Below are 26,495 nucleotides of genomic sequence, written 5' to 3' on the forward strand. Positions count from 1 at the left end.
TCATCCTGCAAACTGAGCAAAAGAAAGAATGACATATTCTTATTCAGACTGTGAAATAACGTGGCTTTTATTTTCTAAATTTTCTTGCCCATTACATACCGGACTTGTTAATCTGTCTCCTGTAGTCATACCCCCCCCCCTCCACACACACACACACACACACACACAATTCCGGCTCACACAACCCCTTTAATCTGAAATTTAATCATAAATCAATTTTATGTGAACTACAATCACCAATATTAGGAGGAACAGATTAGGGCACAACACAAATAAGGCAACCGATACATTATAGATGCCAGATAAATTGGCCATATGCATTAGATAGTAGTTTGCTTTATGGCAAGTTTTCATTTTTGTGGTCAGAGGTTGGTGGAAATACCAAGCGATAATTCATGCTGATCATTGAAAAGTATGAATATGTTGATGAGGCATTGCCAGTATCACAAAAAAAAAATGACATTCAGGTATCTTATAGATGACGTCACAGACTGGAATAGTTCTCTTTCTTTTCTTCATCTTGTCCAGACGCCATGATGAGATTTCACACCCACAGCTCGTCTCTGCACACTTCCATCTTCTTCGGTCTTGTGCAGCACGTCCCCACATGATAACCTTAAAAATAGCAGTCACTATAAAGGTACTGAATAAAAATATCTGCCCTACTCTGTGCCCCTGAATAAATTATTGCTCTTCATTGTGTTCTGTTCTGCACAAAATATGACCCACACACTGTCCCTCTTATGGTCCATGCCCTCCGCACGGTTTGGGCAGCATGGATTGCCTGATGGTGACATCACCTCCATGTGACTGCAGACTTGTGAATCCTCACAGCGTTCACATTGCTTGCTGTGAGGATTCTCTGGTGGGCATTAATATATTGCCAGTATGCGGTTTGCATACTCCCAGACACATTCAGATTAGGCTGTTTCAGGCCTCACGCAATACACGTGTATTGAGCGAGGCCGTACGTTCGCCGCTCCCAAGAATCCTGACAGCTTTCACTACTTGCAATATGAGGATTCAGAAGTCTGAAGTCACATAGATACTTACATAGAGTGACTGCAGACTTGTAGCTTAAGACCGGACATCCTCACTATAAATATTTTTACCTCATGAACGAGTGTTTTGCTCATACATCGGGTGATCTGCAGCACGTTTACACTGCAAGATTATCACGAATCAAGTGTCAGAGCGCTCATTCACTATAAGCGTTCAGTGTAAATTCAGCTTCTAGGCAAAACTACACCTTATATGCAATAACAATGTTATCACACATAAATATCTGAGGTGATATATAGTCAGATATAAAGCCACACAGCTTAATAACAATAGATAAGAATTCAAATCGCTCGGTCGAGTGCTCCTGTGTTCTTTGCGAGAAAGCCTCCAACAGAAATCTCTGTGGCTTATTTCTCCAAAATTTCACATACCTGATTGATATATTCCTTGAAAGTCGGTTTGCTGGCGCCCCCATACACATTAGAGAGTTGGCTCAACAAATCAATTTTTGGAAGGTTCAACCGTCATTAGTGTAATGTGTATGTGGGCCTTAACTCTAGTTATTAAGACAATGGGACATCTTTTTTTGCGACCCATTTACAACCGAAATTGGATCCTATCTTTTGCTGACTCTTAAAAATGACTCTTTTCTGTGTCCTGAAAAAATCCTTTACATTTGTGTTTCACACAAAAGGTTAAAGTGGCAATCATTCTAAAGTTGGCAGCTAATGAAAAGCCAGAAGTTACAGAGTGAACCTGGAAAGAAGTGACTGCATGAGGTTCCTCAGAAATCCTCATTAACCTGAAGCTCAGATTTCCTGCTGCATCATCGTCCTAAACTAATCGATGGCTCTACCTACCTCTGGGGTATGTAACCGTTCATTTATAGGCAATGCGATCTAGTGAAAATGTTTATTAATAATGTTTATTTTATCACTAATTAAAATAATTGCAGAATGAAAACATAAAAGAACAATTCAGAAATATTTTCCAGAAATGACACAATATATATGCTTAAGCATCCTCTGTCACTTGTGGTACTTTTCAGATTTTGTTGGGATTTGAAAATAGTATTAGTAATATACGAAATGCATAATTTTATTTTTATGCTGTTCCCCTATTACTTGTGATATGTAAGAAAAGGAGAATGAATGGTAGTGTGAGGAAAATGCTAAAATATAGCGGATTGCTTTAATGTACAGATTCTGATTAAAACTTGCTTTTGCCAGTGTTAAATTAATATATAATATTGAGCTCCTTGGGCCAAATCCTTTCAGATTTACATATGTTTTTACGTTATTGTAATTGTTTTTGTGTTTTTATGGGTTCCTAGGTATTGCCCCTAAATTTGCCACTTCTAACTCTGGTCTTGGGAATTGGTGGCACTTTCCAGTATGGACTCCATATTTCTCTCATCAATTCACCCTCAAAAGTGAGTTAACGTTCTACTATATATTGATTATCGCCTCAGATTGTAGGTACGCTACAAGGAAATTACGAGTAAAGCTTTTATCTGGCCTGGCCATAATCTCTTTGAAGGAGATGTGCTTTCTGGCCATTAATCATTGCAGAAAATGACATGAGGCAAACTCTGGAATTTACTCTGTTTTGCACATATCATGTACACATATAGATCTTTTACACTTTCTCTGTGTTTTTTTTTTCATTTTTAGTATGTTCAAAAGTTTATCAATGTCACATGGGAGCAACGATATGGCACGGTTCTACATCCGGACACCATCATGTTACTGTGGTCCATCATTGTCTCCATATACAGCATTGGTGGGCTCCTGGGCTCACTCATAGTGGGATATCTAGCTTTCACCTTTGGGAGGTAACTAATGTTTGATTTACTGTATCATCTTCAGCCTAATAGAAATACAATTAATTTGCAAGGTGTAACTTGTTCCCCTCATGCTTCTCTTTCAGAAAGAACACCCAATTGTATAATAACCTGATTGCAATAGTCGGAGCATTGCTCATGAGCACCAGCCGCGTTGCCCAATCATTCGAAATTATTATTTTGGGGAGGTTCCTTTATGGTATTAATGCAGGTAAAATGAAGCTTAAACAGGTTGTCTGGTCCAAAATGATAAGTCTGCAGTCACTCTGTGTAACTGCAGACTTGTGAATCCCCCTCAGCATGCGTTTCTAAACTGGGACTGGCAGGTACATATGCATTATACATACCACTGACAAGAGCCCGACTAGTGGGCACGGATGAGCTCCATACACTTGTCTAGTGATGCTGCCAACTAGTGGTCATGGCCTAGCTCCATACACTTGTCTAGTAATGCAGCCATCCAGTGGGCGCTGCCGACTAGTGGGCATGGCCTAGCTCCATACACTTGTCTAGTGATGCAGCGATCCAGTGGGTACTGCCGACTAGTGGGTATGGCCTAGCTCCATACACTTGTCTAGTGACGCAGCCACCCAGTGGGTGCTGCCGACTAGTAGGCATGGACTAGCTCCATACACTTGTCTAGTGACGCAGCCATCCATTGGGCGCTGCCGACTAGTGGGCATGGCCTAGCTCCATACACTTGTCTAGTGATGCCGCCATCCAGTGGGCGCTGTCTATTAGTGGGCATGGACTAGCTCCATACGAAGCGAGGCAGCACCCACTAGTCGGGTTCTGGGCAGGGATATGTATAACGCCGGTCCTGGTTCAAACACCGGCGAATCCACGCAGCGCACAGCGCAAGGGGGATTCATTGGTCTGCAGTCACACAAAGTGACTACACACTTTTCATTTTGGAGCGGACAACCCCTTTAACATCTAGCAATAAGAAATAGTTTTCTTATTGTCATTAATGTGTCTTAGATTTCTTAAATAAGGAAAAACTTTACATTTTGTTTAAAGACTATATAGTACAAAAAGCACTTAAAAGGTCGTTTCTATTTTATCACGTTATCACCTAATCATGAGATAGATGATAACTTGCTAATTGCTAGGGGTCCCCCACTGATTCAGAGAATGAAACTTTAACTTGACCCTTTAAAATGGAGCATTGGCCGCACCTGTCCATCATCATTTCATTGTCTATGGGAATACCAGAGATAGTCGAGTACAGCACTTGTTCTTCTCTCATAGACATGGTCCCATAGAAATGAATGAAGCAGTGGCGGGCATGTGCGGCAAATGCTCCATTATAAAGGGGGAATTTCAGAGCCCTGTTCTCTGGATCGGTGAGTATTCCAGCAGTTGGACCCATAGTGATCAGCCAGTTATCACCTGGTATTGTGTTAAAATGTGAAAAGAGTAAGGGTATGTGCACACGTTGTGGATTCGTGTGCAGATTTTCCTGCGCAGATTTTGAAAAATCCACATGTAAAACGCCCTGCGTTTTACCTGCAGATTACCTGCAGATTTACCGTGGATTTACTGCGGCTTTTGTGTGGATTTCACCTGCGGATTCCAATTATGGAACAGGTGTAAAACACTGCGGAATCTGCTCAAAGAATTGACATGCTGCGGAAAATAAACCTCAGCGTTTCCGCTCTGTATTTTCCGCAGCATGTGCACTGCGGATTTTGTTTTCCATAGGTTTACATGGTACTGTACAACGCATGGAAAACTGCTGCGAATCTTCAGCGTCAAATCCGCTGCGGATCCACAGCCAAATCCGCAACGTGTGCACATACCCTTAAGGATTTCCGTATATAGGCTTTCTATAAGTTAAACTATTAAACTATTTTACTTTAGTTACCGTTTAATTCTATTGCTTCAAGTTATTTGAAGTGACATCAATGTCAATCAAAGGGCTCGCTCACACCTGTATATACATTGGACGAGTGCTAACCGATTTTTTTAATGGCTATCACTCAGACCAATGTTATTCAAAGGGGAAATGCTGATGATGTTATTCCTCACCACTCATTAAGTCTCCAACTTTTTGAGTATCTATGCCAGTTTCAGGCAGCTCCATAAAATGGGCAGAACTGAGGAGGAGCCAGGTTCGGATGAGTATTGCTACACCATCAAATTCATGAACACTAGCAGCGTTTCTTAATAATAATAATAATAATAATAATAATAATAATAACTTTATTGATATAGCGCCAACATATTCCGCAGCGCTTTACAAATTATAGAGGGGACTTGTACAGACAATAGACATTACAGCATAACAGAAATCACAGTTCAAAATAGATACCAAGAGGAATGAGGGCCCTGCTCACAAGCTTACAAACTATGAGGAAAAGGGGAGACACGAGAGGTGGATGAGAGGTTCTTACTCCAGGTTCCCTCTTGTGAAGGCATGGAGGCACACACCACTGAAAAGAAGTACTGAATTCATTAAGTGATATGCGCATATTAATTAGTTTGGTTCATCTTATTCCTGCATGCCCCTTATTTACACTGGTATACAAAATGCTAGTCTTAATGACAAAGCCTTCAGCTTACCATCACACATTGTTCTGAATAGCTAGGTTTAGTGTAAAATGTTGCATGTCTCACAGGAGCTTGAAGGAAGAGAATAGGGTTTATATTGTATCTTACCCTGGACATCAATATTAATTTCTTGTGTGTTTTACTGCAGTGTTCCTCTACACCAGTCCTCAAGGTCAGATCATGATTCCATCACATGTGCAAAACTAAGGAAATCCTGAGACCATGATCTGTTGCTGGGTCTTGAGGAATGGCGTTGAGGGACACTATTTTACTCTACCCACATATTACTGTTTCTTCCAGGTGTGGGTCTGAATCTTCACACAATGTATATTGGGGAGTGCGCCCCTCAGAGTAAGCGTGGAATGGTCACCGTATCTGTTTCTTTAGCCATTGCCTTTGGGAAGTTGATGGGGTTCGTTATAGGACTCAGGTATGGTCAATAAAAGATTTGATGGAGATTATTAGGTCACCTTGTATTTATGGTTGTTATGGTTGAGCTCACTTTTCTAGAAACATACATTTTTTTTATTTCTATTTTCTAGAACATTTCCATCACTGTAACTTTACTCAATTTCATTGTAGGGAATTAATGGGGACAGAGGAAATGTGGCCTTTCCTTTTGGCCACGAGTGCTATTCCAGCACTCATTCAGTTGGTGACATTACCCTTTTTCCCAGAGTCTCCCAGATACCTTCTTATCGACAAAGGTGACAAAGATGGTTGCCTAAAAGGTATAGTGAGAAGCATTATTTTGGGTAATGTGCTCTTCTCTATATATTGGTATATCAGATTCAATATATTCAATATTTTATTCTAGCTATGCAACAGCTATGGGGTCCAGGAGAACATAGTCTGGAGATGAAGAGTATGATGACCGAGAAGGAGGCTGTCGGAGAACAAATCAAGGGTCTGAAGGATCTTCTGGTGGATCGTGCAGTGCGCTGGCAGATGATCACACTGCTGGTAACCTGTGGAGCTGTTCAGCTTATAGGCATTAATGCGGTAATTATTTTATGCTTATTCTCTGGGTATAAGTATGCTTTCCAATGTGAAGTATAGACGCTTCTTGTGTTTTGGTATCAGTTCATTCTTGTTCTCCTCATGCATCATAATAACAGGTCAATGTCACTGTGGTGGTCCTCTAACCCCATCAGCTCTGTATTGGTCATGCACATAATTAACATGACTGCTGCAGGCAATAACTGGCCTCAGTGGTGAATCTGACCTATACGTACATGACTAGATAGACCAGTGACTGCCTCTGTCACGTGAATGATGTAGGGGACCCCAAAAGAGGCGACGCTGGGATGGTGAGGCACTTGAGAAGCAAGAAGAATTTTACACAGTGACTCTAGAATTAAAAAAAATGTTATTAGTGAGAATTTTATTATTAGCGAGACTCTTTGTAGCAAAAAATAAAGGAAATTAGAATCAGCACCATTGGTGGAGGAACGGGTAAATATAGTGGAGAACAATAGGAAAATGGAAATTGTGGTGTACCAAAATATAGGTCACATTTATTATTTTAATAAGGACTAGTGTCCATGGCTGGATGTTGTCATAAATCATGAGAGAAGTTCATAAGAGGGAACATCAGAGTTAAAAACTATCTGGTCAAATCAATCTCACTGATGGAATCACAGTTATCTCATTCTGTAGCTAGAAACAGACAGCGAATCACAAAGGCTAGAGAAGGCAACATTGTGAATGAAGCCCAATTGAAAATATGATTTTTTAAATTAAAAAAATACATAGATTTAACTAATTGAATACCTAAAAGAAGTGATTTAATATGGCATGCAGGAAAGTAGGACACTGTCAGCTTAAAACTGCTCTGATATACAGAAGACTTGGAAGGATTTCTCAGAAATGTTATATATAGGATTAAGGACATTTTAGAAAATAATCCAACAGGGCTGTTGCTGATATAGGCAAAAGCAGAATGCTGTAAATTGATCAATGTTCTATTGTGCATAAAGCACATCTTATTTTATCTTATTAATCACGTTTTACATTGAGTGTCAATATACTGTATAACATTTTCTTTATCTAATTACAGGTTTACTTTTATGCATATGACATTTTCCAGAATGCAGGTATTTCAGCCGGGGAGGCACCATATCTCTCTCTTGGTATTGGGATAATGGAAATTTTCACAATAGTGCTATGTGTGAGTATTCCCCTAGTTTAATTCCCACTGCGTATTCATCTTTCATAATGGACAAGTTATAGCTTTAGGCCGGCATCACACTACCATAGAATACGGCTGAGTACTATGCGAGAAAACATCACATAGCACTCTGCCCAGTGTTAATCTATGCGGCAGATCACATCAGCGTTTTTTTTCTCAGGCGCATTTGACGTGCGTGCAAAATTGCATCATGCTGCGATTGTACTTGTATATCGCCCCAATGCAAGCCTATGGGTGCGAGAAAAACTCAGACGCCACATGGACCATGCGAGTGCCGTCCGATTTTTACGCACCGTTGTCCTTTGAAAAGCCAGCAATTCATGTGCCGCATACAGTAAAATCACGTTAGAATAGATATATACACATAGAATACAGCACAGCAATTATTATATATATTATATATGTGTCAGTGACACACATTATATATATATATATATATATATATATATATATATATATATATATATATATATAGATATAGATATATATATAGATATATATATATTACATAGATAGATAGAAGAAAAGCTGGCAATTCAGCAGCCGCGTAGTGTAAAATCACAGCAGGAGCCGACAGGATAGAAGGGATGGATTACGCACAGTAAATACAATATAATAGATAGATATACAGATGTCTGTGACACATACAATTAGTGCAGTGTGTTTGCAGCTTATTGTACATACCGTATATACTCGAGTATAAGCCGACCCGAGTATAAGCCGACCCCCCTAATTTTGCCACAAAAAACTGGGAAAACTTATTGACTCGAGTATAAGCCTAGGGTAGAAAATGCAGCATTTACCGGTGAATTTCAAAAATAAAAATAGATGCTCCATACCGTTCATTATTGCCTCATAGATGCTCCATATACAACTGTGCTATATAGAATGCTCTGCACCGTTGATTATGGCCCCATAGGTGCTCCTTATGATGCTGTGCCATATGTGCTCTGCACCTTTGATTATGGCCCCATAAATGCTCCTTATAATGCTGTGCCCCATATATGCTCTGCACCTTTATGGCCCCATAGGTGCTCCTTATAATGCTGTGCCCCATATATGCTCTGCACCTTTATGGCCCCATAGGTGCTCCTTATAATGCTGTGCCCCTTATATGCTCTGCACCTTTATGGCCCCATAGGTGCTCCTTATAATGCTGTGCCCCATTTATGCTCTGCACCTTTATGGCCCCATAGGTGCTCCTTATAATGCTGTGCCCCATATATGCTCTGCACCTTTATGGCCCCATAGGTGCTCCTTATAATGCTGTGCCCCATATATGCTCTGCACCTTTATGGCCCCATAGGTGCTCCTTATAATGCTGTGCCCCATATATGCTCTGCACCTTTATGGCCCCATAGGTGCTCCTTATAATGCTGTGCCCCATATGTGCTCTGCACCTTTATGGCCCCATAGGTGCTCCTTATAATGCTGTGCCCCTTATATGCTCTGCACCTTTATGGCCCCATAGATGCTCCTTAGAATGCTGCTGGTGCTGCCATAAAAAAAAAAAAAAATCACATACTCACCTCTCTTCTCAGGACGCCGGCGCTTTCAATAATTACCTGCTCCTCTGCGGCTCCGTCTCCAGCACTGACGCTCAGCAGAGGGCGCGCACTGACTACGTCACAGCGCCCTCTAACCTGAGCGTCATTGCTAGAGGACGCTGCAGACGGAGCCGGAGCGAGGAGCAGGTAATTATAGCGCTGCGCTCCCCTTACCTGCTGCGGCGCGGTCCCTGCAGTCCCTGGCTTCTCCGGCGCTGCAGCTTCTTCCTGTAATTGAGCGGTCACATGGCACCGATCATTTACAGCAATGAATATGCGGCTCCTCCCCTATGGGGGTGGAGCTGCCTATTCATTTCTGTAATGAGCGGTGCCATGTGACCGCTCAGTGCAGGAAGAATCTGCAGCGCCGGAGAAGCCAGGGACTGCAGGGACCGCGCTGGGAGCAGGTAAGTATGACTACACAGCCCCCGCTCCCCCTCCCCTGCTGACACCCGGGTATATGACTCGAGTATAAGCCGAGAGGGGGACTTTCAGCCCAAGAAAATGGGCTGAAAATCTCGGCTTATACTCGAGTATATACGGTATATTTAATTATTAAAAGATAATTTTTCTGAAAAATAAAATGGAGTGGGCTCCCACATAATTTTCTTAACCAGCAGAGGGAAAGTCCACAGCTGGGGGCCTATGTTTATAGCCTAGGAAGGGGGTAATACCCATGGAGCTTCCCAGGCTATTAATATCAGCTCACAGCTATGTACTCAGCCTTTACTGGCTATTAAAATGGGGACCCTAAAAAGAATGACGTAGGGTCCCCCTATAATTAATAACTCAAAGGCTATTCAGACAGCTGCGGGCTGATATTAATAGCCTAGAAAGGGGCCTTAGATACTGCCCCCCAGGCAAAAATCATCAGCTCTCAGCCACCGCAGAAAAGGCGCATCTCTAGCACTTAGCCTCGCTCTTCCCACTTGCCTTATAGCGTTGGCAAGTGGGGTGATAGTTGGGGGGGGTTGATGTCACCTATGTATTGTCAGGTGACATCAAACCCTGAGGTTAGTAATGAAGGGGCGTCAATAAGACGCCTCCATTACTAACCTCATAGTCATATCGTATAAAAACACACAGAAAAAGTCCTTTAATTGAAAGAATGACACAGACCCCTTTAATAAATCTTAATTAAACCAAACCTTATGACATCGCCCATTCCACCAACTCTTTTGTCTTCTGCAAAAGAGTTTAAAGGGAACCTGTCACCCCCCAAAATCGAAGTTGAGTTAAGCCCACCGGCATCAGGGGCTTATCTACAGCATTCTGTAATGCTGTAGCTAAGCCCTCGATGTATCCTGAAAGATGAGAAAAAGAGGTTGGATTATACTCACCCAGGGGCGGTCCCGCTGTGGTCTGGTCCAATGGGCATCACGGTCCGGTCCATGATGCGACCACAGCTAATGAACTCACTTCACCTATGTGACGTCAGGGTGAGCGCGATGGGAAACAGCTGCACACACACTGTACCAATTGTATATGTCACTGACACCTATATATCCATGTATTCTATGTGTATGTACTGTACGTAATCCATCTATTCTATCCTCTCGGCTCCTGCTGTAACTTTACACTATGCAGCTGCTGAATGGCCAGCTTTTCTTCTACCTATCTATGTAATTATATATATATATATATATATATATATATATATATATATATATATGTTAGTGTCACTGACATCTATATATCTATGTATATTATGTGTATATATCTATTCTATCTATACTAGTCTAACCTGTCACTCTATGATTTTACTATACACGGCACATGAATTGCCAGCTTTTATTCTATCTATCTCTATCTAACTAACTAACTATATATATATATATACTCGAATATAAGCAAGGTTGCCACCAAAAGAAATTACGTGCAGAAAGAAACCCGACGTTTCGACCCTCCTGAGTCTTATTCATGGGGTTACTTAATGAAGTATGAGGTAGGGGTATGGAAATCCTCGATAGGTAGTAATTGTTACGAGGGATGACCTCAGCTTGCGTGGTGGGCCTTAATGCAGCGTGAAGCCGGAGTATTAAACTCCTTTTTAGGTGTTGTATGTCCGGTAGGATGGCCTCAGCTTGCGTGATGGGCCTGTAACCTCCTGGATGGCCGTATAGAGCGGCGCTCCCGCGCCCTGCTAAAAATCTCGGCTTTATATATCTTATATACGGTGTATATATATATATATATATATATATATATATATATATATATATATATATATATATATATATATATATATATATATATATATATATATATATAAGAATATTGCTTTTGAAAACATTGTGTAAATGACATAGAGAATTGCTGTATGTAAAAGCTCATAATAAAATCGCATTTCAGTCGGATAGCACTCACACTGCATTTGGATGTAAATTGGATGCTAGGTGTGAAAAATCAAAATGTACTCGCATGACACTTGCATTACACTTGTGCGACTCTCGGCAGGGAGACTCGAAGCAATTTTTCATACATTGAGGCTTTGTGCACACGTTGCGGATTTTGCTGCGGATCCGCAGCGGATTGGCCGCTGCGGATCCGCAGCAGTTTTCCATGCGTTGTACAGTATCATGTAAACCTATGGAAAACCAAATCCGCAGTGCCCATGGTGCCAAAAGTACAGCGCAGAAACGCAGCGTTGTATTTTCGGCAGCATGTCAATTCTTTGTGCGGATGCCGCAGCGGTTTAGGCTGTGTGCACACATTCAGGATTTTTTGCGTTTTTTCGCTATAAAAACGTGATAAAACCGTGAAAAAAACGCATACATTAAGCATCCTATTATTTGAATGCAATCCGCATTTTTTGTGCACATGTTGCGTTGTTTTCCGCGGCGGAATCACATTCCGAAAAAAAACGCAGCATGTTCATTCTTTGTGCGGAATCACAGGGATTCTGCACACATAGGAATGCATTGATCTGCTTACTTCCCGCATGTGGCTATGCCCACCATGTGGGAAGTAAGCAGATCATGTGGGATGGTACCCAGGGTGGAGGAGAGGAGACTCTCCTCCAGGTCCTGGGAACCATATATTTGTAAAAAAAAAAATACTTAAAATAAAAAATCGTGATATTCTCACCTTCCGGCATCCCCGGCAGCCTTCCCACTCCTCGCGATGCTTCCGTTCCCAGGGATGCTTTGCTACAATGACCTGTGATCACGTAGCGGTCTCGCAAGACCGCTACGTCATCTGGGGTCATTGCCGCGAGGCATTACTAGGAACGGAAGCTGCCAGGAGCATTGCGAGGAGCGGGAAGGCTGCAGGGGGCGCCGGAAGGTGAGAATTTCACGATTTATTATTTTTAGAACATTTTATCTTTTTATTATTGATGCTGCATAGGCCTGTCAATCAGTTTTCCAAGCGATGCTACAGATTGCTTGGAAAACGCTAGCATTCTGCAAGCTAATTACGCTTGAAACGCTAGTGTTTAGTGGGACAACGCATGCCAATTCCGCATTAGTCTTACCCGCGGCACAGTTGCGGAATTGCCGCTGAAATTCCGGACGTGTGCACATAGCCTTACACCTGCTCCTCAATAGGATTCTGCAGGTGTAAAACCGCAGGTAGAATCCACACAAAATCTACAGGAAATCCACAGTAAGTCCGTGGTAAATCCGCAGGTAAAACGTACTGCGTTTTACCTGCGGATTTTGCAGAAACGGTGTGGAAAATTCCGCACACGAATGCACAACATGTGCACATAGCCTTAGTGTGACTCTGGCCTTAAGCTGAGCTTTACATTTATCAATTGCATCAGTTTTCTTGAGCCTCATCTGATGTTATACCTGTATCAGTGTTTATCTGTTTTCTTTTGTTTCTGCAAATATATGGAGGCAAATCGAAAAAAAACACAACATGCGGCATATTTGAATCCGGCTGCTTGAAGGATCCAACACAACTGTTGCATTTGTTAATGTGAGGGATTCCATAGCAAACTATTTAATCAGTTGTTGTATCAGTTTCCTTCCAGCGAGTCACTCACTACCATGCTGGAAGGAAAATAGAATTACAGTACTAGCCAAATAGGTGGAAACGATCCCTGTTTTGTCACTTATTATTGTTTTTCTTGAGTCTCATTATCATTACTGTCTTCTTACAGGGCTTCCTCATTGACCGTCTGGGTAGAAAAACTCTACTGTGGGTGAACTATGTAATCTTGGCATTGACGTTGACCTCACTCACTGCTACACTTACCTTCCAAGTAAGAACAACCTGTTACTATCTTGTAAATATCAATTTAAAGGGTAGTCTCAAGTTTGGAAGATATCCCCTATCCATCCACTTCCTGATTACTGGTGTTTGACCATTGCGACCCCCATCAATCCCGGGAACCAGGATGTGTGAATAGAGCGGAGCTCAATCATTAACACTGTCACATTCATTCTTAATGTGACTGCCAGAGACAGCCGGGCTCTGCACTTGGCTGGACTGTGACACTCACATAACAATGAATGGAGCGGCCGTGCGCATGATCAGACCCCCAGCGATGGATAGGGGATAACTTCCAAACTTCGGAGAGCTCCTTTAAATGCTTTTTTTGAAAACAACAGAAGTGCCACCACCAAAAGTTTTCTTTTGCAATGTAAATATAAAAGACTTTTTCTCAGTAAAGTAATTGATGGCACATCACTACGAGGCACATTGCAGGCAATGACCAACCATGTGGCATTTGGATAAGCTGGATGACCATGACAGAAGATAAAGTTTCTTAAAGTCATTGCCAGTGGATTGCGGCTATCAGTATTGTTTGGACCACCACCATAACTTAGCATGATGCCTTTAATGAGAATATTCTATTTGGTTGTGAAACATTAGGAGCACATACAGTTTGGGGAAAAAAAATCTAAAAAAAAAAAAAAACCCTTAGTTCTGCTCGTTAAAGGGCAGGAAGCATGACTGGCAATTTGAAAGGGTGGGTGAATACCTGTAAGGACTTGATCCACCAGTCAACAAGTGTGGAGAGTGAAATGAACCTTTTAATTAACCCATGCCAGTTCAACTTGGACGTTGTGGTACAAGTCGTAGTTGTGAAGGGGGTTTTCAATATGTCAGGGAGTGCTGTTTTTAAAATGATATCACTTTTGGGGTTTTCCAATATATAGGTCCCCCAAAGTCACTTCAAACCTGGATAGTTCCCTAAAAAAATGATTTTGTAAATTTCCTTGGAAAAAGAACAAATTACTTACATTTTTAAACCTCCTAAAATTCTACCAAAATAAAATAACATTTTACAAATGGTGCTAATGCAAAGCAGACATGTGGGAAATGTTATTTATTAATGTTTTCTTATGGTATGACTATCTGGATTAAAGTGATAATCATTCAAAGTTTGAAAATTGCAATTTTTTTTACATTTTTGTCAAATTTCTGATTTTTTTTTTTTATAAATAAACACAAAACATATCGACCTAAATTTACCATTATCATAAAGTATAATGTGTCATGAAATTACAATCTCTAAATCAATGGGATCCGTTGAAGCGTTCCAGAGTTATTGCCACATAAAGTGATACTGGTCAGATTTTAAAAATGTTGCCCCTGTCACTAAGGGATTAATCTAATATATAATTGCCTAGAATACTACTTCCTGCAATTTGTGCCAACTTCCGTGGCTTTGTCCGGAGCTAATGTCCGGAGCTAATGTCCGGAGATTAATTGCCTAGAATACTACTTCCTGCAATTTGTGCCAACTTCCGTGGCTTTGTCCGGAGCTAATGTCCGGAGCTAATGTGCGGAGCTAATGTCCGGAGATAAGTGACGTCAACAGTGTCCAGTGTCTGATTGGTTGCCGCCTGCTGCGAGCGACCAATCAGAAACGTGCCGTACTGTGACACACTCCGCCCGCCATTTTGGTGTGATTTTTGAATTTTTACCTCACAGCAAGTTTCTACTGCGTGGAGGCGGGCCCAGTGACGTTGCTCTTCAAGCTCCTGCCAAATTTCGTCAAAAAAATGATAATACCATTTACCAAAACTATATATATTTAGTTGTGAAGTGGTTCAGTGACATTTTCACACCAATTTTGAACTTTTGTTTGGTGTTTTCTCCATATACTGCCTATTATTTTTGTTCTTTCTTACTATTATTTATTAATTGTATTATTCTTACATTTGAATAAATAAAGTATATATGGATTCTAGACTCCCGATTCTTTAGAATCGGGCTGCCATCTAGTACACAATATTTGCAATGTTGCTCTATTTTTTTTAAATTTATTTTAGATGAATTAGATAAACATTAGTAGCAAAAGTTCACAAATCCTTTAAATGTTTTTATTTCTCCCATTGGCCTGAAATGTACTTTTATTCTTAATTATAACACAGCACACAGTAATATTAATGATAATGAGCGCTCTACTCTAGCCTGTACCCTATGGTTGCAATAATTGGCCAATACTATAGTCAGTTTTGCTCTTACACGACTATTTCTCTTTCCCTGCAGGACGTATACTCCTGGCTGCCATATGCTTCTTGTACGTTGATCTTCATCTTTACGTTGAGCTACGGCTTGGGTCCAGGTCAGTTATCTGGCAACATGATAATTGTGTAGTCTTTATCTCCATCATTCTATTTTTCTGACTTATTCCATTAAATCTGATAGTAGTTTAAAAAATTGGGGCTTATTTATCTCTGTATCATACAGTACAGCTTCCATGTAAAAAGCGTAATCCGTAGTGATGGGTCTGTTGTGATCTGGTGAACCGTAAATCCTGAATACAATCAAATGTTTTCTAATCCTTACTGTACAGGAGGCGTCACTTGTGTTCTGCCCACGGAGCTGTTTGTGCAGTCCTACAGACCTGCGGCATACGCCATAACCGGAGCCCTCATTTGGCTGGGATTGTTTGTGATCGGCTTGGCTTTTCCTTTCGTTGAGGTAGGATCATTAAATGGGTTGTCTGGTCAAAATCGATAAGTGTGCAGTCACGTGTGACAACGTACTTATAAATTCCTCCAGTGTCTGCACTGATTCGCCAGTTTCTAGGCCGGGTCTAGAAGGTATGTATGCATTATACATACTCCCTGGCAGTGGGCACGGCCTCACTCTACTAGTATTGATCTAGGCCGCACCCTGGCTAGTGACACGGGCGTCCCTCAGAACAAGTGTATGGGAGCAAGCAGCGCCCACTGCCCTGAAGTTAGTATAACTCATACCCTCCGGCTCCGGCTCAGACATCGGCGAATCCCTGCAGCGCACAGTGTGTGCGCTGGGGGCATTCATAAGTCTGCAGTCACACAGAGTGACCACAGACATCGATTTGAACAGGACAACTTGCCCTTTAGCAAAGTAAATTCTGTCAGTTCTAGATGTCATTTTGGTCTGCTCTGATCACTCGCCCTACTAAATGGGCTGTTTAAGATTTTAGGTAATTTACATGATAGAATTCAATGTGAATATAATAAAATAATATGTGAACATAATAATATAACTCACCTTTCATATTTCATGCCATTATTATCAGAGGTCATTTGCTTCAGACTTTGAGAGAGAGGGTGTCTATAAGTGACAAAAAGAAAGCATTTAGAGAATTAAAGAAGTGATGAGGCATTAAATAAATACAGAAAATTAAATAAATTCTGTAAAAAGCAAATCAAGGCAGCTAAGATTGAGACAGAGAGACTCATTGCCAGAGAGAGTAAAAATAATCCCAAAATATTCTTTAACTACGTAATTAGTAAGAAACTAAAAAATGATAGTGTTGGCCCCCTTAAAAATAGTCTGGGTGAAATGGTGGATGAGGATGAGTAAAAAGCCAATATGCTAAATGACTTTTTTTCATCAGTATTTACACAAGAAAATCCCATGGCAGACAAAATGATCAGTGATAACAAAAATTCCACATTAAGTGTCATCTGCTTAACCCAGCAGGAAGTACGTCGGCGTCTAAAAATCACTAAAATTGACAAATCTCCGGGCCCGGATGGGATACACCCCCGGGTACTGCAGGAATTAAGTACTGTCATTGGTAGACCATTATTTTTAATCTTTAAAGAGTCCATAATAACAGGGTCTGTACCACAGGACTGGTATATAGCAAATGTGGTGCCAATATTCAAAAAGGGGACAAAAACTGAACTCGGAAATTATAGGCCAGTAAGCTTAACCTCTACTGTGCGTAAAATCCTGGAGGGCATTCTAAGGGATGCTATACTGGAGTATCTGAAGAGGAATAAACTCATGACCCAGTATCAGCATGGGTTTACTAGGGACCGTTCATGTCAGACTAATTTGATCAGTTTCTATGAAGAGGTAAGTTCCGGATTGGACAAAGGGAACCCAGTGGATGTAGTGAATATGGACTTTTCAAAAGCTTTTGATACGGTGCCACACAAAAGGTTGATACATAAAATGAAAATAATGGGGATAGGGGAAAATATGTGTTAGTGGGTAAGAGCTGGCTCAGGGATAGGAAACAAAGGGTGGTTATTAATGGAGCACACTCGGACTGGGTCGCGGTTAGCAGTGGGGTACCACAGGGGTCAGTTTTGGGCCCTCTTCTTTTTAACATTTATTAATGATCTTGTAGGGGGCATACGGAGTAGAATTTCAATTTTTGCAGATGACACTAAACTCTGCAGGGTAATCAATACAGAGGAGGACAACTTTATATTACAGGATGATTTTTGTAAACTAGAAGCTTGGGCTGATAAATGGCAAATGAGCTTTAATGGGGATAAATGTAAGGTCATGCACTTGGGTAGAAGTAATAAGATGTATAACTGTGCTTATTTCTAAAACTCTGGGCAAAACCGTCAATGAAAAAGACCTGGGAGTATGGGTGGATGACAAACTCACATTTAGTGGCCAGTGTCAGGCAGCTGCTACAAAGGCAAATAAAATAATGGGATGCATTAAAAGAGGCATAGATGCTCATGAGGAGAACAGAATTTTACCTCTATACAAGTCACTAGTTCGGCCACACTTAGAATACTGTGTACAGTTCTAGTCTCCGGTGTATAAGAAAGACATAGCTGAACTGGAGCGGGTGCAGAGAAGAGCGACCAAGGTTATTAGAGGACTGGGGGGTCTCTAATACCAAGATAGGTTATTACACTTGGGGCTATTTAGTGTGGAAAAACGAAGACTAAGGGGTGATCTTATTTTAATGTATAAACATATGAGGGGACAGTACAAAGACCTTTCTGATGATCTTTTTAATCATAGACCTGAGACAGGGACAAGGGGGCATCCTCTGCGTTTGGAGGAAAAAAGGTTTAAGCATAATAACAGACGCGGATTCTTTACTGTAAGAGCAGTGAGACTATGGAACTCTCTGCCATATGATGTTGTAATGAGTGATTGATTACTTAAATTTAACAGGGGACTGGATGCCTTTCTTGAAAAGTATAATGTTACAGGTTATACTGTATATGCTAGATTCCTTGATAGGGCGTTGATCCAGGGAACTAGTCTGAACGCTGTATGTGGAGTCGGGAAGGAATTTTTTCCCCAAAGTGGAGCTTAGTCTCTGCCACATGGTTTTTTTTTGCCTTCCTCTGGATCAACATGTTAGGGCATGTTAGGTTAGGCTATGGGTTGAACTAGATGGACTTAAAGTCTTCCTTCAACCTTAATAAACTATGTTACTATGGTATTGTGTTTTCTGCCTTCCTATTACATGGAGGTGTCAATAACCCAATGAATGAACACTGGCCAGGCAACATTAACCCAATTACTGCCCTGGACCACCAGGAAAGCAGACATTAACCTCTGCCCTAGACTACAAGGGATGGAAAACTTAACCCCTTATCTGGTCTATGATACCAGGCCTATTAACATCAACTCCTGAAACTGCTCTGGAGCACAAGGATACAGTTATTAATCCCTTTATTGCCATTGGCTATCAAGGATGTAAACCTTAACCCCTTCTCTGGCCTAGAATGTCAGGCCTACTAACATTAACTCCTTTACTACTCTAGACTATCAGAGATACAGGCATAAACTCCTTCTCTGGCGTAGGCTAATAGGTATACTGACATTATTCTTTCATTGACCTAGACCCCAGGGATGTTACGATGAACCCATTAACTAACCAAGCAAATTATTGCAAATTATCTGAGGCCAGAATTAACATTTATTTGTTATTTGGATCATCCAATTTAATACAAACAGTGATAGGATCTTGAACTTTTCAGCTCACTAGATACAAAAGTTTAGAGGGACATTGGCTCTGACATTAAATGCCCAATTTAAAATGGTTGATCCCAGGGCAGTTAGTAATTTTTTTATGTGATTGTTTTATGATGAGTTAAGATTTTTATCAAACAGCTTCAATTGGGGCTTCATTAGACATCGGAACACCTACTCCACCCAGCACAGGACACCAACGCAGGGCATATGCCTCAGGGCTATAAAATGGTGTGAGGCAAATGTCCTATTAATGGTCTCATCAAAGACATGTTGATGGTTTTTAAGGGGCTAAATGCGAGGTACCGATACCTAACAGACTAAAAATGACAGAGACCACCAACAAGGCCAGGCATAGTTGATAAGTCACTTACCTCTTCAGCACTGATGCTGAGGCCACATCAGTCATGTGACAGCATGGAAGATCATTGCTTTTGGAAGTCACAAAGACTGAGGCAAAGATATTTGATGCTGGAGCTGCCGAGGATTTAACAGGCACATTTTATTTTATCTCATTTATTTTTTCTGCTTAACTTTTTTTATTTTTCCTCTTGGCCAAAATCTTAAAATACCCATTCTGTAGTATTTAAAGGGGTTGTCCAGTACAAGGACAACCCCTTCTTAAACTAAATGTTCGGCCCTGAAAAAGTAATAAAGCCTATACTCCCCTCCCGTGCCAGCGCTGTTCCCACAGTGTCGGAACTCGCTCTCCCCGGGCCTGTGATGCGGTTTTGTGACATGTGACATCCAGTCAGTGCTGGCGTCACTGTCTCTGCCTTCAGACAAACTGAACATGAAGCGGAGCCAGGGATCAGCTGCAGCCCGGACTTCCTCTTCATGTTCAGTTTGTCCGAAGGTGGAAACAGTGACACTATTGTTGATTGGGCGACGGGCATCACGTGTCATTCCACCGCATCACAGCCCTGGGACCACAAGTTCTGACATCGCTGGAACGGCGCCACCACAGGACCTAATTATAAGCTTTATTATTTTATCTGGGCATAACATTTCGTTTAAGAAGGGGTTGTCCTGGTAGTGAACAACCCCTTTAAGTCTAATATCAATAAAAATTCCTAAATGTGAGCACATATAAAAATATATGACGTGGTAAAACCTTCCTAACATACAGTATCTGCTGTGAGGTGGGACGCAGATTGTGCAGCTGGATCCATTTGAGAATCTAGTGGCATACCGCTAATAGTGACAAACCAAACGGCCTCAATGGGCCTCGTGATTTATATGTGCACCCCTGTCTTTACCCATGTTTGCATCTTTACAAAACAACGTTCAGGGCAAAAGTGGTCTGCTGTGTTAGGCAACATGCACACATTGAGTATTTGGTAAGATTTTTTACCTCAGTATTTGTAAACCAAAACCCTTAGTGGAACAATCAGAGGAAAAGTATAATAGAAACCCGTCACCACTTCTGTATTTATCACCCACTTCTGGGTTTGGCTCACAAATACTGAGGTAAACTACTGACCAAATACTGAATGTGTGAACTTAGCCTTAGGGTCTGAGGGTGCAAATGCCATGAACTCGGAAGACAGAATCCATGTGTCGTGTACTACGCCCCTTAGGCCTTTTTCACACTTCCGTCTTTTGTCTCACGTCGAAATCCGTGGATTTTTAAAAATGCAGGATCCTCAAAAAAATTTTAGCGACGGATTGTGACGGATGGCCATCCTTTCATCTGTCGTGCACTGGATCCGTCGGAAAATAGTGGTCTGTCGTGGAGAGAAAACGTTCAGAGGAACGTTTTTTCTGCACGTCGAAAAATCTGTCAGTGACAGGTCCTGCGCTGTCTGTCATCGGTTATTATGGAAGCCTATGGACGCGACGTATCACGTTTTTTCCCTCTGAGCATGCCCGGAAGGATTTTCAAGTCTGGAGAAAATCTCTCTCTCTCTCTCTCAGCTCAACCGACGCACCCGTCATAACACTGGATACGTTCCCTCCGTTGTATCACTATTTTATCGACATCTGTCGGCACGTCTTCCCGACGCATTAGGACGGGACACCTCCGACGGAAGTGTGAAAGAAGCCTTAGGCTATGTGCACACGTTCAGGATTTCTTGCAGAAATTTCCTGACCAAAACCAGACATTTTCTGCAAGAAATCCGCGTTTTATGCGTGTTTTTGATGCGTTTTTTGTGAGGTTTTGACGCGCTTTTTTTTCCGGAGCTTCCCAATGCATTAAATAGCGGGGAAAACGTGAAAAATCCGCAAAATTAGTGAACATGCTGCATTTTTACCGCAATGCATTTTTTTTGCGGAAAAAAACGCATCATATGCACAAAAATTGCGGAATGCATTCTAAATGATGGGATGCATAATGTGTGCGTTTTTTATGCGTTTTTATAGCGAAAAAAAACGCAACGTGTGCACACAGCCTTAGACGCTACGTGACAATGACCTAATAGATCAGTTTTGTACAGATTCTTTAGACAGGATTCCCTGTACAGACACATTTATAGACAGTCTTGCAGAATAATAAGTGTCTCTTTTTGTTGCCAAATATAAAAACTGAGTAAGGTCTATGGTTTATTAATGAAATGTGGCCCTTCTTATGTAAAGGCTTGTATTCTCAGAACAGCCAAGCACTGAAATCATGGACACAGATAAATACAATATGTGAACGGATACAGCCTCCATAGAACTTACATGACTCTATTCTGTGTTTTTACAGGAAGCATTGGGGACGTTCTGCTTCATATTCTTCTTGGTTTACTGCATCTCTGCAGCTGTATTTTCCTTCTGGGTACTGCCAGAGACCAAGGACCGGAGTATGATGGAGATCCTGGAATCCTTTACCAAACTTAATTATGGTGCTAAGAAAGACAAGCAGGAAAAGCTTGTTTGTACCAGACTTTAGTTATCGGCTTGGTGACGTGTGTAAATATATGTATTTATTGTGTAACCTCAGGACCATGCATGTATAGGATTTGTATAGGAAATAAAGAGTTGTACTGTGGGTTTTGTTACTTAAACAAATGACCTGCCTTTGTATTATTAGAGGATTTATTCTACTCACTGTTGGGGTTGATGCATATGGCTGTGTCTTGGATCCTTGCCAGACGAATCCTGAATGTGAATTAGTTAAGGATTTCTTTCTGTTTTAATAGCTCTCCTCTATGAGCTTTTTATCCTCTTACTTCATCGACCTAAGGGCAAGCACGTTAAAGAGAATTTGTCACTAGGTTTTTGCTACCCCATCTAAGAGCAGAATTTTATAGGGACAGAGACCCTGATTCAACTGATGTGTCACTTAGTTTACTAGTTGCTGCAGGTTTGATAAAAAATCACTGTTTTATTAGCTGCGGATTTACCAGTTCTCTGAATGCTGAGCCCGGTAGAACCCCAACCACACCACTGATTGGCAGCTTTGTGTACACTTTGTATAGGCAGAAAGCTGCCAATCAGTGGTGGGGGTGTGGTTAGACTTCATGGCAGGTTCACTAGTTCTCAAGTGATAATCTCCTGTAACAAAACGATGATTTCATAAAAACTTCCGCATTTTTCGGACTATAAGATGCACCGGACCATAAGATGCACCTACAGTAGGTATTAGAGGAGGAAATTAGAAAAAAAAAATTGAAGCAAAAAATGTGGTCAATTCTGTACTAATATCCCCTATCCTGGTTTATATATCTCCCCAATCCAGGTATACATGGCCCCCCTCATCCCTATCCTGGTATGCATTGCCCCTCATCCCTATCCTGGTGCGCATCTTCCCCATCTCCATCCTGGTATGAATGGCCACTAGTGATGAGCGAGTATACTCATTGCTCGGGTTTTCCTGAGCACACTCGGGTGGTCTCCAAGTATTTGTAAGTGCTCGGAGATTTAGTTTTTGTTGACGCAGCTGCATGATTTACAGCCGCTAGCCAGCCTGAGTACATGTGGGGGTTGCCTGCTTGCTAGGGAATCCCCACATGTATTCAAGCTGTCTAGCAGCTGTAAATCATTCTGTAACGAAAACTAAATCTCCAAGCACTAACAAATACTCGGAGACTACCTGAGCATGCTTGAGAAAACCCAAGCAACGAGTATGTTCGCTCATCCCTAATGGCCACCTCATCCCTATCCTGTCATGCATGGCTCCCATCCCCATCCTGGTATGCATGGACCCCATCAGAAAAATATAAAAATAAATAAACTATTATATTTACCTCCCTGCACACCCTCGCAGCGTCCTGTTCTGATGTCAGCAGCTGATTTATGCTTGTAAGCAGGGCATGGCAGTGTCCCGGGACCAGAAACTCCTTCCCTGTCCATAACGCTAGGGGTGCCCTTGTTCACCCTGTTCCCCAGATTACTTCTGATGGTGAAGACGCCGGGGCCTTGGCTCCTGAATCCGTCCTCAGTTTGAAATACAAGCAGGGATAAAGGAAAATACCAATCAGACAAATATACTCACCCAAACAACAGAGGAGTACACCAAGGAGTGGAGGATGGGGTAAAACCAAAGTAGGAGAAGAAGGGGAATTAGCACACACCCAAAACCTAGCATCAGTCTCAGATAAATCCACCAATCTCCTAACCATACAGCATAAGCTATCTCTGGCACTCTGGCAATGAGTGCTAGCCAGGGCCCAGATTACATAGAAGAGGGGAGTGGCAAACAGAGAACAGCTGAGAGCCTTAATGCAGGAAAGCTTTCAAGAGCTGCCCACTGAGCAGATTAACCTCTGTATTGCTAAATGAAACCTGCACCGTTTAATATGAAGGTGAAGTGCTTCAAAACAGTGCAGGAGCCATATGCTTCTTGTACGTTGATCTTCATCTTTACGTTGAGCTACGGCTTGGGTCCAGGTCAGTTATCTGGCAATATGATAATTGTGTAGTCTTTATCTCCATCATTCTATTTATCTGACTAATTCCATTAAATCTGATAGTAAGTACTGTAGTAAGTAGTAAGTAAGTAAGTAGTAAGTAAGTGCAGGAGTGAGAGAAATCAGACGCTACGGTCTTTAGCTCCTCTCTGTCGAGGTAAACTCGTGACAATTTCCTTGTACCAGTAAAATGAATGAGATTCCTGAAATCTCATGCACACATTGCTTACTTTTTACTTGCAGATTTGAAGCAGTTTCAAATCTGCAGCTTGTCGATTCTTTCAGCATTCTTGCATTGTTTTTCACCTTGTCTGTTGAATGGGGGAAAAAAACCATAAAACCTGGGTAGAAACACATAAAAAACGCTTGAATTTTATGCTGTTGATTTTTTCAGTATTCGCACCATAAATGTCTGCAATAAATACTAAAGTGTGCGCATATACTGACACATTCCCTTTAATTTGAAGTGGTGACTTTATTAGTGCACAATAGTGATGAACGACTTTACACGTGCTGCGCCGATTCTTTGGAATGCACTACCTAGGTTAATACGGTTAATCCCCAATCCCCACAGTTTTAAGCGTGCCCTAAAAACTCATTTGTTCAGACTGGCCTACCGCCTCAATGCATTAACCTAACGATCCCTGTGTGGCCTATTTATAATAAAAAAAAAATAAAAAAAAAAGTTCCTCGCATCATGTTCTCATACACTTTATGCAGTATTAGCCCTCTGTGTCTGTACTGCTACATACTTAGGCAGGTAACTGGTTCATGCAGCTTTACATGAACACCTGAGCCTTACACTATAGCTGGTCCGAATAACTAAAGCAATTGTTACCATCCACCTCTCGTGTCTCCCCTTTTCCCCATAGTTTGTAAGCTTGCGAGCAGGGCCCTCACTCCTCCTGGTATCTGTTTTGAACTGTATTTCTGTTATGCTGTAATGTCTATTGTCTGTACAAGTCCCCTCTATAATTTGTAAAGCGCTGCGGAATATGTTGGCGCTATATAAATAAAATTATTATTATTATTTTTATTAACGAGCATGCTGGGTTAAGGTGTTATCAAGTGCTAATAGAGCATCTTCGGGGTACTCTTTGAGTTGCCGTGGCGGAATGTCTCCCGGCTGTTCGGCAGCCGCAACATATGCGGGGATTGCCTGTTAGTTAGTTAATTCCTGTACAACAGTATCTTTATGGGAATAAAATCATTGGTTAGACCAGGAGACATGCAACACAGAGATGTGATGTACAAGTACTTATTGTTATACTGATGGTATTAGCCCAACACGTTAAACATTTTGACACAATATTGCATTCTGGTCTGTTAGATGATAGATGCTGGGAGATGTGCCATGTATGATGGTAATATTTAGCTGCAAAGAGTACAATAGTTAATTGCAGTAAATATTTAAATGCCTAGTGAGAGGAGACCAGTATATCCAATATATATGAAAAATCACCAAACCCTAGATATCGCCACAAAAATATATCTGAAAAAATTTGTACTCCTAAGATTTTAATATTCTAAGTAGAGATGAGCGAACCCGAAGTTAAAAGCTTGGGGGTCATACTGGATAGTTAGTGTACGGCGCTAAAAGATAACAGACTTCTCCCGGAGAGAGAAAGAGAGAGACTAAAGTTCAGGTTGGGTACCAGAACCCGAACTTCCACAGGTCCACTCAGCTATAATTTTAAGTATAAGGATTTTTGAAAGGACGCAGACCACTACATTTTGTAGATTTTACAATGGAAATGTTGTGTCTGCCTTTTATCAGTATTGTGTATTTTCGTACCCACAAACTAAACTAAAAAATTGCAGATTATTACTATGAACCGTATTTTTCGCTTTGTAAGACGCACTTTTTTTCCCCCCAAACTTGGGGGGAAAATGAGGGTGCGTCTTAGAAAGCGAACATGCCTTACCGGGGTGGAAGGGTATCCGGTGGTTGCTGCGGGTGTCTCCGGTGCCCAGCGGTGCTGCGTTTGTGTCCAGTGCTGCCCGGGGCTCTGCCGACATTTTGCGTCAGGCCAGAGCTGAAATCTCATCTCTCGAGATCTTGATCCCAAGATCACCATCAGCGCATGCGCCGCCCCCGGTGGCTGCCATATTCCCAGAGACCAGCGCACGTGGAACCCTGGAAGTATCGGGGCTCTGGCCTGTCGCAATATGCAACCGCCGGGCACCCGGTGACACCGGGCAGCAGCACAAGAACCCCGCAGCAGCACAAGATCCCTGCAGCAGTGCGCCACACATCGGAGCCCCCACTCATCCCTGCCTGCGGCCTGGAGCATCACCCCACTCCTGCCTCTTCCAGCAGCGACCCTGGGACCCTGCTTCACTGCAAGCCACCACCCCCGGTAAGCAATAAGATGCAAGGATTATAA

At 41.7% G+C, this 26,495-nt stretch overlaps 1 protein-coding gene across 1 annotated transcript; it reads left to right on the plus strand.

The window, feature by feature from the left end:
• Positions 1 to 1,696: 1,696 nt before the first annotated feature.
• LOC138670072 (solute carrier family 2, facilitated glucose transporter member 11-like) lies at positions 1,697 to 22,260 on the plus strand. The gene is made up of 12 exons (XM_069757105.1): positions 1,697 to 1,869; positions 2,336 to 2,434; positions 2,676 to 2,836; positions 2,932 to 3,056; positions 5,699 to 5,828; positions 5,981 to 6,129; positions 6,216 to 6,400; positions 7,458 to 7,568; positions 13,245 to 13,346; positions 15,587 to 15,662; positions 15,894 to 16,021; positions 21,963 to 22,260. Exons 1-12 carry the CDS (start codon positions 1,849 to 1,851, stop codon positions 22,146 to 22,148), a joined length of 1,473 nt encoding a protein of 490 aa, XP_069613206.1. The 5' UTR covers positions 1,697 to 1,848; the 3' UTR covers positions 22,149 to 22,260.
• Positions 22,261 to 26,495: the final 4,235 nt, after the last annotated feature.

Source organism: Ranitomeya imitator, chromosome 1 (genome assembly GCF_032444005.1).
Source record: "Ranitomeya imitator isolate aRanImi1 chromosome 1, aRanImi1.pri, whole genome shotgun sequence".
In the NCBI taxonomy this organism is placed as follows: domain Eukaryota; kingdom Metazoa; phylum Chordata; class Amphibia; order Anura; family Dendrobatidae; genus Ranitomeya; species Ranitomeya imitator.

Bases quoted from the DNA above. Each gene is read 5' to 3' on its own strand.
- LOC138670072 (XM_069757105.1), top strand. From the start codon at position 1,849: ATGGCTCTACCTACCTCTGGG. The intron at 3,057-5,698 runs GTAAAATGAAGC...TGTTTCTTCCAG, and splicing joins CCTTTATGGTATTAATGCAG to GTGTGGGTCTGAATCTTCAC. The intron at 6,130-6,215 runs GTATAGTGAGAA...ATTTTATTCTAG, and splicing joins CAAAGATGGTTGCCTAAAAG to CTATGCAACAGCTATGGGGT.